Source organism: Salmo trutta, chromosome 34, assembly GCF_901001165.1.
Source record: "Salmo trutta chromosome 34, fSalTru1.1, whole genome shotgun sequence".
NCBI lineage: Eukaryota > Metazoa > Chordata > Actinopteri > Salmoniformes > Salmonidae > Salmo > Salmo trutta.
The window spans coordinates 1,261,821-1,277,994 of NC_042990.1; the positions used below are offsets into that span (position 1 = coordinate 1,261,821).

Below are 16,174 nucleotides of genomic sequence, written 5' to 3' on the forward strand. Positions count from 1 at the left end.
GCTATGAAAACATATGCAAATAGCCCAACTGGGTAATTATCACAAATTACATTTGACCCCAAAAATGATCAAGTGTAATTTCACAAAATTCTCATTGATCACTGAGATTAAGATCTGTACTTATCCATTTCCTTTTTTTTTAAATCAGATTTGACAATTTCCACAACAGTTTGTCCAATAAAAGTAAACAAATCAATTTCCGATAGAACATTGTTTCCCTTATGAAAAGGCCAGAATTAAACTGAAAATACAAATATCAAAATTTAAATTACACAATAGAATTCACATCACTCTTTCCTAATTGGAGCTTTTCTTGCCATTTCGGTAATGAGAAGGCCGAGTTGGTTAAAGGGGTTGTTTGAGAATAAGAACCTCATTCTGAAGGCGTATAAGCAAATACGTTTACTTGTGCACATCTAAGGACTACTCCTCTTGATCATGCATCATATGTGAATAACCACTTAAACTGATTGGAGTTTTTACAGGAACTTTAAAAAGTGAGATGCATGTTGACAGACACTACATAATATTATCGTTTAATGTATACTTAAACTAGTATATCGTTTTGTTATTTATGGACAAACTACAGCAGTTTTATTCAAATAAATTACATTTTTCTAAAGTAAAATTGTATTAAATAACTGAGAATTTAATCCGAAAAAGGTAATGAAAACTGAAAATGTACAAAATTCAGGCGAGAACGTACAATTTAAAATAAGACACTTTGCCAAAAATGTTGACCGTAGTCCTCATAATGATAGTTGATTTTTGCAAACGCATCATGGTTTTGTAACTCAATTTGCTACAGACATGTTTTAAAAAAACTGGTTTCATGTGAATTACCCAACTGATGTAGAGTAAAACATTTCAATCCCAATTTAGGCAAATATGGAAAAGGAAACAAAAGTACAAACAACCAATTCTTTAGCCAAAACAATTGTATTAAAAGAGATTGGTTGAAGAGTTCAGTTACTGCAACAAAGTAGACTATCACATTGAATGAGTAATCCCATCTGGTGTCCAGGCATCATGAGCACTTCTGGATCAATCTTTCTTGGATGCAGTATTGAGGCTGGAGTCGCTGAAATCAACTTGTCCAACCCCTCCTCTTACATTTTTACCGGGGCATCAGAAGTACAACTAATGCTGCTTCCTCCTGAAAGAGCACCCTGATGGAAAGAGAAAATGACAGTCAGGCCACAAAGAATCTGAGGAGAGAGTTGCGGAGAGCAGTGTGAAACCAAATGAACATTTATAGCACCTAGTGCTAAACTGTCAGATTGAATGGCACTAAAGCTTTCACTGCCAAAACAATAATTTCAAATCTTCTAAGTCTATAGTAAGGTTATGCAATGTTCGAATGGAATGGTCCAACATGATTGTGTTCAGGTGCTGGGCCTCCCGAGTGGCGCAGCAGCCTAAGTCACTACAGACCCGGGTTCGATCCCAGGCTGTGTCACAGCCGGCCGTGAACGGAGACCCCCGAGGCGGCGCACAATTGGCCCAGCGTCATCCAGGTTAGGGGAGGGTTGGTGCAGTTGGCTTCCGGGTTAAGCGAGCAGTGTGTCAAGAAGCAATGCGGCTTGGCAGGGTCGTGTTTCAGAGGACGCATGGCTCTCGACCTTCGCCTCTCCCGAGTCCGTGAAGTTGCAGCGATGGGACAAAACTGTAACTACCAATTGGATATGACGAAATTGGGGTATAAAGTAGGAAAATTATAATATCTAATATACATTTTTTTAAATGATCGTGTTAGTGCTTTTGAAGTCAAATTCTTCAACCAATACGATTCAAGCTAGCTTGATAAGATAAGCTAGCTAACGTTGCTAATAATACAGTTAGCTAGCTTGCTTAACATTGACAATGTTCAAACTAGCTACATTATCCACATTGATAAGTTTGTCAAACTACTTTGTCGTCATCTTTTGGTTGCAAGGGTGCGAGGTCAGTGGTGAAACATCACAACTCAGGTAACATTTTCTCTGTTTCCCACTTGTAATTATGACTTGGAGGACTGCTCAAGTGAAACTTTCTAGTCGGAACTCGGGAACTTCCAATAACTGATTGCACATGAAGGCCCTTAACTACATAAATAAATATTGACATTGCTGCTGTACCTAAAACTGCTGGAGACACCCCTCCACCCCCCAAAGACATTCAATTATTTAAGAGACTGTCCTCTCCAACGTGAGTTGGAAAACACAAGGGGGCACACACTAGTGATGTGCGGGTTTACCCAACCTGCAGTTATATATGGGGGACGGGCGGGTTCAGGGTCATGAAATATTGTGTGGATGAAAGGCAGATAGGTGGCGGGCAGGTTGAATAAAGTGAAAACAATGCAGTAAAATCCATAAATGTATAATTGTAAGATTAATATCTATAGGCTACCTTGAGGGTTTTTTCCAATATTTTTTATCTGGCGTTAGTGCATAAGCCTAAGCTTTAGGGCCTAATTTTACATGCTCCAACTTGCCAAATGCTTTTCGAAACATGGGAATAAAGTTTTTAAAAAAAAAAAAAAAAAATTTTTTTTAATTATTATTATTTTTTAATTGATCCCCCGAAGCAAAAAAAGGACAAAAGGGAACTGTACAGCGCATTTTCTATATTGCGGTTTAGGGTTGGGTGCAGGCTTTAGATTTCCTAACAGATCTGGCGGTTACAGACGGGTTATTAGCAATTGCTAGTGGGTGCAGGTGAACCCACCAGCAATTCACACAAAATGCTGAGACTACTGACCCTCTGTGAGACGTGCTTTGCCTCCAGTGGGCTGACACAGAACTGTGGAGCAACCCACACACAGCACAACTGTCTGGGCGTGGCTGAACACCGTTGTGATCTTGTAACATCCTGAGGGAAACAAAAATACAATCATTAAGACACCAGGGCTCTAGACTAGGGCTGTGGTGGTCACAATCAGCCGGTGATTGTCAAGCAAATAACTATCATCTCATGGTAATTGACAGTTAATTAACAAACACATTTAGAATCTCCTGGCTTCTGCACACAGCCTACAAGCCACTGATACAGACCTTTGGAACATCTCTACATTTTAAGAAGTCTAATAAATCCTTGTAATATTGCCTACACCGTCACAAATCCATTATTTTAGATAGACTACATTTTCATGTTTCTTTAGACCCATTTCAAAGGTAGTCTATTTCAAAAGAACAGAACAGCATACTTTGAGTTATCCTTATGTTAGGTCCAAATCTGGCTATTCCATATGGCTGTGGGCTACACTATTTGTTTAGAATTCCATGGCATTATTTTATATTATGAAGAATACAATTGAACAAAGCCGAATAAAATAGGAAGGATAGTTTCTCTATTTGAGGGAGTGCGTACATGAGGCTATTCTGTGTTGAGCAGTTAAAGAAATAGGTACTCCTACAGTGCATTCGGAAAGTATTCAGACCCCTTAACCTTATAATTAAAATAAGTTAAAGCCTTATTCTAAAATTGAGGATGTTTTAAAAAAATTTAAATCAATCTACACATAATATCCCATAATGACAAAGCAAAAACAGGCATAGACATTTCTGCAAATGTATTAAATAAAAATACCTTATTTACAAAAGTATTCAGACCCTTTGCTATGAGATTCGAAAGGTGCTTCCCATTTCCATTGATCATCCTTGAAGTGTTTCTACAACTTGGAGTCCACCTGTGGTAAATTCAATTGATTGGACATGATTTGGAAAGGCACACACCTGTCTATATAAGGTCCCACAGTTGACAGTGCATGTCAGAGCAAAAACCAAGCTATGAGGACGAAGGAATTGTCCGTAGAGCTCCAAGACAGGATTGTGTTGAGGTACAGATCTGCGGAAGGGTACCAAAAATGTTCTGCTGCATAAAAGATCCAACACGGTGATCACCTTCATTCTAAAAATGGAAGAAGTTGGGAACAACAAAGACTTCCTAGAGCTGGCCGCCAGGCCAAACTGAGCAATTCGGGGAGGAAGGCCTTGGCACTCCTTAGTAAAAAGGCACAACAGCCCACCTGGAGTTTGCCAAGAGGCACCTAAAGGACCCTGACCATGAGAATAAAATTCTCTGGTCTGATGAAACCAAGATTGAACTCTTTGGCCTGAATGCCAAGCTTCACATCTGGAGGAAACCTGGCACCATCCCTAAGGTGAAGCATGGTGGTGACAGCATCATGCTGTGGGGATGTTTTTCAGCTGCAGGGACTGGGACACTAGTCAGGAATGAGGGAAAGATGAATGGCGCAAAGTAGAGAGAGATCCTTGATGAAACCCTGCTCCAGAGCACTCAGGAACTCACTGGGGCAAAGGTTCACTTTTCAACAGGACAACAACCCTAACCACACAACGCAGGAGTAGCTCAGCCTTGAACCCAATCGAACATCTCGGGAGAAAACTGAAAATAGCGGTGCAGTGACGCTCCCCATCCAACTTTACAGAGCTTGAGAGGATCTGCAGAGAAGAATGGGAGAAACTCCCCAAAGACATGTGTGCCAAGCTTGTAGTGCCATACCCAAGAAGACTCAAGGCTGTAATGGCTGCCAAGGTGCTTCAACAATGTAAAGGGTCTGAATACATACACTACCTTTCAAAAGTTTGGGGTCACTTAGAAATGTCCTTGTTTTTGAAAGAAAAGCACATTTTTGTCCATTAAAATATCAAATTGATCAGTGTAGATGTTAATGTTGTAAATGACTATTGTAGCTGATTTTTAATGGAATATCCACATAGACGTACAGAGGCCCATTATCAGCAACCATCACTCCTGTGTTCCAATGGCACGTTGTGTTAGCGAATCCAAGTTTATCATTTTAAAAAGGCTAATTGATCATTAGACAATCCTTTTGCAATTATGTTAGCACAGCTGAAAACTGTTGTACTGCTTAAAGAAGCAATAAAACTGGCCTTCTTTAGACTAGTTGAGTATCTGGAGCATCAGCATGTGGGTTTGAGTACAGGCTCAAAATGGCCAGAAACAAAGAACTTTCTTCTGAAACTTGTCAGGCTATTCTTGTTCTGAGAAATGAAGGCTATTCCATGCAAGCAACTGAAGATCTTGTACAACACTGTACTACTCCCTTAACAAAACAGCGCAAACAGGCTCTAACCACAATAGAAAGAGTGGGAGGCCCCAGTGCACAACTGAGCAAGAGTACATTAGTGTGTCTAGTTTGAAAAACAGACACCTCACAAGTCCTCAACTGGCAGCTTCATTAAATATTGCCCGCAAAACACCAGTCTCAACGCCAACAGTGAAGAGGCGACTCCGGGATGCTGGCCTTCTAGACAGAGTTGCAAAGAAAAAGCCATATTATCTCAGACTGGCTAATAAAAAGAAAAGATTAAGATGGGCAAAAGAACACAGACACTGGACAGAGGAACTCTGCCTAGTAGGCCAGAATCCCAGAGTCGCCTCTTCAGACTTTTGCATCTCATACGTTTATACTGTATTCTATGCTGCTCCAACATCATCCAAATATTTAATTATTCTTAATTCCATTCCTTTAGATGTGTGTATTGTTGTGAAATTGTTAGATATTACTGCACTGTTGGAGCTAAAAACACAAGCATTTCACTACACCCGCAATAACATCTGCTAAACATGTATATGTAACCAATCAAATTTGATCATCATGAGGCCTACTTTGCAGTCAATATTTAATTGGTAAGGTTTTTTGGGAAAGCCTTACAAAATGTTCATTCAAACAGCGCATGACGACAATTGTGCATCGCCTAGATTAAACCAAGACTACAGACCAAACTTTTTTGAATACTTGGTCTGCATACCCATAGTTGATTGAATAAATCTTGATAATATATATATTTTTAAAAAAGCTAACTGTGAACCATAAACTAAAGAGATCACATACAGTACATGATTCAAACGCATAAATGCAATGAAGGAAACCTACCTGGGCACTTAACATCCATGAAGTAGGAGTTCGGGCTCTGGACAAGACGCTTCTTCTTGTGGCTCCTCTTCTCCTCATCAGGGGATGGGTGTAACAAGTCTTTTGCGAGCTGCAGGATAGAGTGGACAAGCAAGACTGCTTAGAAAATTACATTTAGTTTGAGTAGATAGGACAACTGCTTACAAGTGACAAAAAGGCAGTGCATTTAACATTTGTCAATTAACTGACACCCTAATCCAGAGCAAACTATGAATGATATTGACATGCAGTCAGATAGGTACACAACACATGCGATAGTGTTTCGCTCACAGCCAGATGAGTTGAACAGTTCCTGCGAGTGATACTTCCCAGGAATTGCAATGAATTTGCAATCTAAAACCTCTCATACTGCCTAGATTTCTTGTTTACTGGATTAGATATCGTCAACGTTGACCAATGGTCTTCCCTTTCCTTATTCGAGGAAATAAAATACATGTCACCTGTTATTTCAGCTGTACCTGCACTACACTTTCTACGAGATCATTCAATATAGTGGATGCAATTGCACGTATATTCAGACATATGGTAGCTAGTGTTACATTCCCAGGTTACTCATCTCCATGTTTGCGATATTTACGCCGCCATCTTGTATCACACTGCGCTACTAATCAGCGCGTATAGGAAAGATTATGATAATACCTCGACACTGACTGGAACGACAGAGCTCAAACACACAACTGTCAAAACACGAATTAATTATGCATTGACTGACTCCAAGATTGTCATCCAAAGCCCTATGTTAACGGTAAAAGTGTGATTATGTCAGGCTCCGGTACTCACTGGCATGTTTGCGAAGAAATAGCCGTTGCCTGAAAGAAGGCATGTTCGGAAACAAGGGGTTTCTATTGACGTTACTTTTGTGCACGGGCAGGAAGTGAGTGAATTGAATGAGGTTGGTGGACATATTTGTAAGGTCAAAATTAATTTATTGATAGATTTGACAAGTTTTCAATTAAGGTAGATATTAAGCCACCAGATGCATTTTATTGATCAGACCTCTCTCGAAATGTCATATCCCCAGCCCCATGGATGACAGAATACGTCACAATCCATAGGCCTACCCTACATTACATTGTGAGTGATTACACTCGTCACAATGAGTGATTGTGACACTGATTGTTCTGTTTACATCCCTAAATATGAACATAGATTTGTTATTTTACTACTAAATCAATGTTCCTTACTGTAAAAAATATTACAGCATCCCTGCTGTAAATGTACAGGGATGCTGTAATGTTTTACAGTAAGGAAAATAGTACTGTAAATTATATTACAGCATCTCAGCTGTAAAGAAACATATCAGTATTAAGCTGGCAACTCTGGTGCCAGTAGAATGCTGTACATTTACAGGGGAAAGTTTTACAGTGTAGGATTGAAGTCTGCGTCTACGGAAGCTAGACAGGCTAGGGTTAGGGAGAGCATCCAGGAGAGAAAAGTCAGCGCAGTATCAGGTGTACCTAATGGGACTCCGTAACAATCCTCAGTTCTGATTTGTTAGCTCTTCTCACCCCTGGGATAAGCATAAAAAAATAAAGAATAGAATGAGAGAGAGCGAGAGAGAGAGCACCAGGACTGTTACTCTGTAGGTTAAAAGACAGGTGACAAGGGGACCTTATTAGCTAACTAATAAAACATTGCTATAGCCTAATACCACAGATTATTTTACAAGATTCAACTTTTTCCTTTCTTTCTGTGGCACAAAATGTTTGCTTATTGCTGGTAAAGTGAACAGGTTTAGCTAATACATTATGGAACAATGTTGTTTAAATTAAACAAATGGTTAACAGGGAGAGGCTATAAGGACACACCGGGCCTGCAAAACAATGACTTATGTCGCAGCTGAGGGCAGAGTGAACCCGAAGGAGGACACTCACTGTGTCCCGGTGTTGTTACAGTTCATGCTCTCCCCATTGAGTAGTAGACTATATCACGGTGACATCTAGATCGCTACCAATATTAGTTATTTCTTATGTAGGCTGCTATCCTACTTGAAATATAATCCTTGTGAGGGGAAAAAAATGGCCACGTTACTAGCTACCGCTGGCGACACGAAGTGTCATAGGCTACAGCTGCCCAGTGCCCACTGCACCTTAGGTCAGCATAAATATTTTTTCCAATAATTGTTCTTCATGGAAAATGCATTTGTAATTTGTACTTGCAACAATCCATTGAATTAATATTAAGATCTTATTTATTAGGCATCAGGAGAGCACAGCGCATGGAAGAAAGCAGTGAGATATGCAACATAGCGTTATGTTTCTGCAAAATGTTTACTGCTAGAGTGCGAGGCCAAGAGTGCGGGGCACTTCATATTGGTTGCGCAGGGATCAAATCCTTCCCCCCAGGTGTTCAGGGTTGAGCCCCGGATATTCAGAATGTCTAGTGACGTCCTTGCTTCCAACTCTACCCAAAGCTGCTTGGGGGTAAGGAGGCTAATCCCCAGCATGGGCTCCTGTCAGAGCGGAGACTTCAGCTGGCCCATCGCTATTTATGGTGCTTTCAAGACCACTGGGAACTTGGAAAAAGCAATGTCAAATCATAACGTCATTGATCTTCAGGTCAGAAATTTGGAGCTCTAGAAAGATGCCATTTTGACAAAGCAAATTTGAGGAAAAAGCTCCCGAAATTCTATCAACATATTGATTGTTGTACTTGTGCTGCTAAAACTCTCAACCATTGTTATACTACCTTCCAGAATGCATATAAGGCCCTCCCTCGCCCTCCATTCGACCACGATTCCATCTTTCTCCTCCCCTCCTATAGGCAGATACTCAAACAGGAGGTACCCGTGGTGAGGACTATTCAACACTGGTCTGACCAATCGGAATCCACGCTTCAATTGTTTTGATCACGCAGACTGGGATATGTTCAGAGAAGCTTCAGAAAATAATATCGACACATACCGATACGGTGAATGAGTTTATCAGGAAGTGCATAGGAGATGTTGTACCCACTGTGACTATTAAAACCTACCCCAACCAGAAACCATGTATAGATGGGAGTATTCGTGCAAAACTGAAAGTGCGAAACACTGCATTTAACCAGGACAAGAAGACTGTGAATATGGAAGAATACAAACAGTGTAGTTATTCCCTCCGCAAAGCAATCAAGCAGGCTAAACGTTGGTATAGGGACAAAGTTGAATCCCAGTTCAACGGCTCAGACACGAGACGTATGTGGCAGGGTCTACAGACAAGCACGGATTTTAAAAGGAAAACCAGCCACATCGCGGACACCGATGTCTTGCTTCCGGACAGGCTGAACACCTTCTTCGCTCGCTTTGAGGATAATACAGTGCCACCAACGAGGCCTGCTATCAAGAACTGTGGGCTCTCCTTCCTTCTTAAATGTGAGTAAGACATTTAAGCGTGTTAACCCTCGCAAGGCTGCCGACCCAGATGGCATCCCTAGCCATGTCCTCAAAGCATTCGCAGGCCAGCTGGCTGGTGTGTTTTACAGATATATTCTGTAAACATCTCTCCCTATCCCAGTCGGTTGTCCCCACATGCTTCAAGATGGCCACCAAGATGGCCACTAAGAAAACAAAGGTAATTGAACTAAATGACTATCGCCCATAGCACTCAACTCTGTCATCATGAAGTGCTTTGAGAGACTAGTCAAGGATCATATCACCTCCACCTTACCTGCCACCCTAGACGCACTTCAATTTGTTTACCGCCCCAATAGATGCACAGATGCAATCGCCGCCACACTGCCCTGTCCCATGTGGACAAGAGGCATACCTATGTAAGAATGCTGTTCATTGACTATATCTCAGCATTCAACAGCATAGTACCCTCCAAGCTCATCATCAAGCTTGAGGCCCTGGGTCTGAACCCCGCCCTGTGCAACTGGGTCCTGGACTTCCTGATGGGTCACTCCCAGGTGGTGAAGGTAGGAAACAACACCTCTTCGCTGATCCTCAACAATGGGGCCCCACAAGGGTGCGTGCTCAGCCACCTCCTGTGCTCCCTGTTCACCCATGACTGCGTGGCCAAGGACGCCTCCAACTCAATCATCAAGTTTGCAAACGACACAACAGTAGTCGGCTTGATTACCAACAACGATGAGACAGCCTACAGGGAGGAGGTGAGGGCTCTGGGAGTGTGATGCCAGGAAAATAACCTCTCACTCAACGTCAACAAAACTAAGGAGATGATCGTGGACTTCAGGAAACAGCAGAGGGAGCACACCCCCTATCCACATCGATGGGACCGCAGTGGAGAAAGTGGAAAGCTTCAAGTTCCTTGGTGTACACAATTTCACAGTGGGTGCAAGACCTGGAGAGGCCTACAAGCCACAGTGTCTCGCACCCACTGGGAAATTTGGTGGAGGATCGGTGATGATCTGGGGGTGCTTCAGTAAGGCTGGATTCAGGCAGATTTGTCTCTGAAGGACGCATGAATCAAGCCACGTACAAGGTTGTCCTGGAAGAAAACTTGCTTCCTTCTGCTCTGCCAATGTTCCCCAACTCTGAGGATTGTTTTTTCCAGCAGGACAATGCTCCATGCCACACAGCCAGGTGAATCAAGGTGTGGATGGAGGACCACCAGATCAAGACCCTGTCATGGCCAGCCCAATCTCCAGACCTGAACCCCATTGAAAACCTCTGGAATGTGATCAAGAGGAAGATGGATGGTCACAAGCCGTCAAACAAAGCTGAGCTGCTTGAATTTTTGCGCCAGGAGTGGCTTAAAAAGTCACCCAACATCAATGTGAAAGACTGGTGGAGAGCATACCAAGACGCATGAAAGTTGTGATTGAAGATGTGGGTTATTCCACCAAATATTGATTTCTGAACTCTTCATAAGTTAAAACATTAATATTGCGTTGTTTAAAAAGGAGGTTTCTAAAACTGTTTGAATGGTGTCTGTGAGTATAACAGAACTCATATGGCAGGCCAAAACCTGAGAAGATTCCATACAGGAAGTGCCCTGTCTGACAATTTGTTGTCCTTCTGTAGCATCTCTATCGAAAATACAGCATCTGTGCTGTAACGTGACATTTTCTAAGGCTTCCATTGGCTCCCAGAAGGCGCCAGAAAGTGGAATGGGGTGTCTGCTGTCTCTGGGCGAAGAACAGCAGGATAATTTGTTAGTGGTCAGCCTGGGAACAGTGAGACTGAGAGGCGCGTTCACGAGAATTATCGCCCGGTTGGAATATTATCACTATTTTACGAGAAAAATATAATAAAAATTGATTTTAAACAGCGTTTGACATGCTTCGAAGTACGGTAATGGAATATTTAGACATTTTTTGTCACGAAATGTGCTCGCGCGTCACCCTTCAGTTGGTGACCTGAACGCACGAACAAATGGAGCTATTTGAATATAACTATGGATTATTTGGAACCAAAACAGCATTTGTTGTTAAAGTAGAAGTCCTGGGAGTGCATTCTGATGAAGAACAGCAAAGGTAATCCAATTTTTCTAATAGTAATTCTGAGTTTAGGTTGTCCCAAACTTGGTTGGTGTCAAAATAGCTAGCCGTGATGGCCGGGCTATGTACTCAGAATATTGCAAAATGTGCTTTCGCCGAAAAGCTATTTTAAAATCTGACACTGCGATTGCATAAAGGAGTTCTGTATCTATAATTCTTAAAATAATTGTTATGTATTTTGTGAACGTTTATCATGAGTAATTTAGTAAATTAGTTTGCGGTGGGTATGCTAGTTCTGAACATCACATGCTACTGTAAAAAGCTGGTTTTTGATATAAATATGAACTTGATTGAACAAAACATGCATGTATTGTATAACATAATGTCCTAGGAGTGTCATCTGATGAAGATCATCAAAGGTTAGTGCTGCATTTAGCTGTGGTTTTGGTTTTTGTGACATATGTGCTTGCTTTGAAAATGGCTGTGTGATTATTTTTGGCAGGGTACTCTCCTGACATAATCTAATGTTTTGCTTTCGCTGTAAAGCCTTTTTGAAATCGGACAATGTGGTTAGATTAACGAGAGTCTTGTCTTTAAAATGGTGTAAAATAGTTTGAGAAATTGAAGTTATAGCATTTTTTAGGTATTTGTATTTCGCGCCACGCTCTACCATTGGATCGCCTCACCAATATCCAGTGCTCACGGAAGCGAAACCAGTGCTCACGGAAGGAGGGGAAAAAAACAACGCTCCTAAACTTATACACACCTGGTATAATACGTGAAAACAAACTAAGGCACAACCTTAGCGCGCAACATCACATGAATAATCCCACACAAACCTAGGCACGCAACAGGGGTAATTATACGCACAGAAATTAAGGCAAATGAAACCAGGTGTGAAAGAACCACAGACAAAACAAACGGAAAAGGAAAAAAGGATCGGTGATGGCTAGTAGGCCGGCGACGCCGACCGCCGAGCGCCGCCCGAACAGGGAGAGGAACCACCTTCGGTGGAAGTCGTGACATTACCCAAACACATACCTATAAATAGTAAAACCAGAGAAACTGATCATTTTGCAGTGGTCGTAATTTTTCCCAGAGCTGTATATACTGTATTGTATTCTATACTACACCACTGACTGTTAAACAGCATCTCCAGCACATCAGAGGCTGCTGCCTATAGACATAGATTAGGAACACTGGCCACTTCAAGGAAATGAAACACTAGCCACTTTAATTAATGTCTCTGTATCTTGCATTACTCATCTCATATGTATAAACTGTATTCTATACTATGCCACTGTATCTTAGTCCAATGCCACTCTGACATAATGTATATATATTCTTAATCTATTCCTTACTTAGATTTACATGTATTTTGGGTATATGTTGTGAAACTGTTAGATATTACTTGTTAGATATTATTGCACTGTTGGAGCTAGAAGCACAAGCATTTTGCTACACCCACAATAACATCTGCTAAACACGTGTATGTGACCAATAAATTTGATTTAATTTTTGATTTGATGATTATTCAGAGATATTGACCTCACAGTGAACCAGATTCGAGTAACTTACATTTCAAGATGTGGACTCAAAAGCTTCACTGACAGATAACATTAAGCTAACTAACTAACGTGTGGGATTACCCAGTCTAGCTAGCAGTGCTGCTTCATTAGCAACCTAGCACATTTTATGAGCAGGGTTTTGACAGTAAGTTACAGTTATTGTCAATTAGCTATCTGGACACTGAATCCAACTGCTGGACCTCTGTTCACCACCCGGGCAAAGTATCACTAACTAACCAATAACTGTTTAATCAAGTACTGTCCAAATATGCTAAAAATTACTAATAAAATAGCTAGCTAACTTAAGGCTTACATGATGTTAGCTACTTTTGGTAACTTCAACTCAATTAGCTAGCTAACATTACGTTATCTGTTAAAAAAACAAAGCTTGATAGCTGTTAACATGAAGATGGACATGCGGAATTGAAGATGCAGCTCAGCAAACACAGAGACGGTTGTTCAATTTGCATGAGTACATTAATAGATTGTGTGTGTGTAACCGATGTGAAATGGCTAGTTAGTTAGCGGTGGTGCACGCTAATAGCGTTTCAATCAGTGACGTCACTCGCTCTGAGACCTGAAGTGGTTGTTCCCCCTTGTGTTGCAAGGGCCATGGCTTTTGTGGCGCGATGGGTAACGATGCTTCGTGGGTGTCAGTTGTTGATGTGTGCAAGGGTCCCCTGGTTCGAGCCCAGGTTGGGGCGAAGAGAGGGATGGAACCTACACTGTTACATGTGTATGTGTGTGTTTACAATATACAATTATTTAGCATCTAGCTGCATAGATGGGTTGGCTGACAACGTCACATAAACGATGTGCGCACATAAGTCAGCCTGTTGTGATTCTGGATGGTCAAATTGCTAGCAAGAATGACACTGCTATGTGTGGGAATCATAAGTGGCTTATTTCAACATGTTTCATCATGTTATTTATACCATGTCTTGTTTTAAGGTGTTTTGACTGATATCATGTCAATGCAAATATGGCTAAAATTCACTAGCTAGCTAACCAACAACTGTAACAATGTATTTGAAATCACAAGTGGTCATTGTGCAAATGTATTTGTTTTCAATAAACATTGGAGACGAAATATAGCTTTCATGTCAACAATCTAAGTGTGTGTGCGTGCGTGAGTATATTGCTTATATGTGTGTTTGTCTGTTCAGAATACTCCATATTGCTACAGCACTGATACTATGTCATCTCTGTAATAATATAGGAAATCCAGGAATGCAGAACATCAGACAGCAAGGAAGAGAGGGGAGCAGACAGGACAGAGCGAGAACACAGGAGAAGATAGAGAGAGGGGAGGCCCACACAAGACAAACATGGCATATTCCTCTCAAGCCAGAAGAAGTAGTCCTTGCTAAACATTACCTCTCAAAAAAAGTAAAGATGCCACTTCTGACATGTGCTGTGTATATAAATTGTTAAACCCTGATATGTTCCTGTCACAGAAAGCAATCATACAGGCCGCACTGACCATCCCAGTTAGCAGCTGTGAGAGATCTTTCAGTGCGTTAAGACGCCTACAAACCTGGTTTAGGAGCCCAATGACCAAAGATGGAATGCATCATGATAATGATATACATACTAACACGCTGGGGAAAGAGTGAAGTCATAGACAGGTTTGCACCTACAGTTTCATTTTGTTTAATTTCGAATCTTGGTGGATAGACTAACATCCTAGTACTCTGTAATATAACTCACAAACATTGTGAATATTTAGTTGGAGAAAGGATTGCATGCTCGTATGTACATGTGTGTAAAATTGTGAAGTGTTGTTCCTACAGGGGTGTTGGAGGGTGTGTATTTGTTTTTGTGTAATAAATTAGGTAGAAATATTGTCCTGTAGCTAATTGACCTTGGAATATGTGATTAATTACCACAAATGCTATAAAATTGGTGCCTGCGTTTGTAAATATTATCTGCAAAAGGTGTCCCCTCCGCCCCCATTCTAAGTTGTAATACAAGCCTATTGCTAATGTGAATTCATACAGCTTGTGACTGAAAAATTACATATTTACCTGATTTGCTTGATATTAATAGTTAACAATTATATACTTAACAAATAGTAAGACACTTCTGTTCTATTAAATGCTGTGTGTCTGTAAAGGGATGGTTTTCACTCTAGCTTCCTGCAGCTAATCTGGGTGTATGGTCACTAGAGATGGTTTGAGCTGACAAATGAGTTAAAGACTGCATTCCATAGACAAGATGTGGTGGGTGTAACCGGGATAGGGATAGCCTGGAGGAGTAGAACATAATCCTTAGTCTCAAAATCATCCTTGCATCTGGGAGACTAAGCCGGGTGGAGGTTAAACAACACCCCCCTGTGTAGATAACAACAGGATGAACCCAGAGTGGCTTATGATGCCCCAATCTGCATGGGATGGGTGGAACCAGCCAAGACTAAGCATTTTTAGATCTACTATATAAAGAACTCCGCATTTCTGTAAAGGTTAAGCTCTCGGCAACACGCACTTCAGAGTGTGCTGTTGACCAGCTTCATTTTTGCAATAATTAATCAATGTTAAATAAAGATTGATTGTTTGAATAGTTGTCCAAGTCTCTCTTAGTGTACATGAATTTCCACGACAAGTTCCAACATAATCCCAAGAATGTCAGTTTAAAATCCCAATCCTGCTAAATTGCACGTAACTATATATTTTTTTTCATGCAAAACATTAATGTGGTTAAGGCTGCCACCATTTGGATTATTTTGGAACTGCACAGTGTGCATTAATGTTAGCATTAATGTGACCAACAACAGCTTTTTGTATTGCCAATCAAATATTGGACATGGTTTATGAAAACATTGCAAAAAAATTATACATTTTAAGTTGCCGCCCCGTAGCCATGAAGTGCTTTCAAAGGCTGGTTATGGCTCACATCAACAGCATCCTCCCGGACTCCCTAGACCCACTCCAATTCGCATACCGCCCCAATATTTACGTAATTTAGCAGACGCTCTTATCCAGAGCGACTTACAAATACAACAGATCCACTCCACAGTGCCCTTTCCCACCTGGACAAATGGAACACCTATGTGAGAATGCTGTTCATTGACTACAGCTCAGTGTTCAACACCATAGTGACCACGAAGCTCATCACTAAGCTAAGGACTCTGGGACTAAACACCTCCCTCTGCAACTGGATCCTGGACTTCCTGACGGGCCGCCACCAGGTGGTAAGAGTAGGCAATAACATGTCTGCCACACTGTTCCTTAACACTGGGGCCCCGCAGGGGTGTGTACTTAGTCCCCTCCTGTACTCCCTGTTC

At 41.3% G+C, this 16,174-nt stretch overlaps 1 protein-coding gene across 1 annotated transcript; it reads right to left on the reverse strand.

Annotated features, from left to right (window-relative positions):
* Positions 1 to 920: 920 nt before the first annotated feature.
* LOC115173285 (40S ribosomal protein S27) lies at positions 921 to 6,805 on the reverse strand. Its single transcript, XM_029731242.1, has 4 exons — positions 6,725 to 6,805; positions 5,906 to 6,014; positions 2,743 to 2,853; positions 921 to 1,169 (listed from the first exon to the last, which is right to left on the reverse strand). Exons 1-4 carry the CDS (start codon positions 6,728 to 6,730, stop codon positions 1,141 to 1,143), a joined length of 255 nt encoding a protein of 84 aa, XP_029587102.1. The 5' UTR covers positions 6,731 to 6,805; the 3' UTR covers positions 921 to 1,140.
* Between the last annotated feature and the right edge of the window lie 9,369 nt (positions 6,806 to 16,174).

What these genes read in the sequence shown, in the direction of transcription:
- LOC115173285 (XM_029731242.1), bottom strand. An exon ending in CATGGATGTTAAGTGCCCAG is followed by an intron (nt 2,854 to 5,905) that starts GTAGGTTTCCTT and finishes TGTTTCCCTCAG; the next exon opens with GATGTTACAAGATCACAACG. An exon ending in CAAAGCACGTCTCACAGAGG is followed by an intron (nt 1,170 to 2,742) that starts GTCAGTAGTCTC and finishes TCTTTCCATCAG; the next exon opens with GGTGCTCTTTCAGGAGGAAG.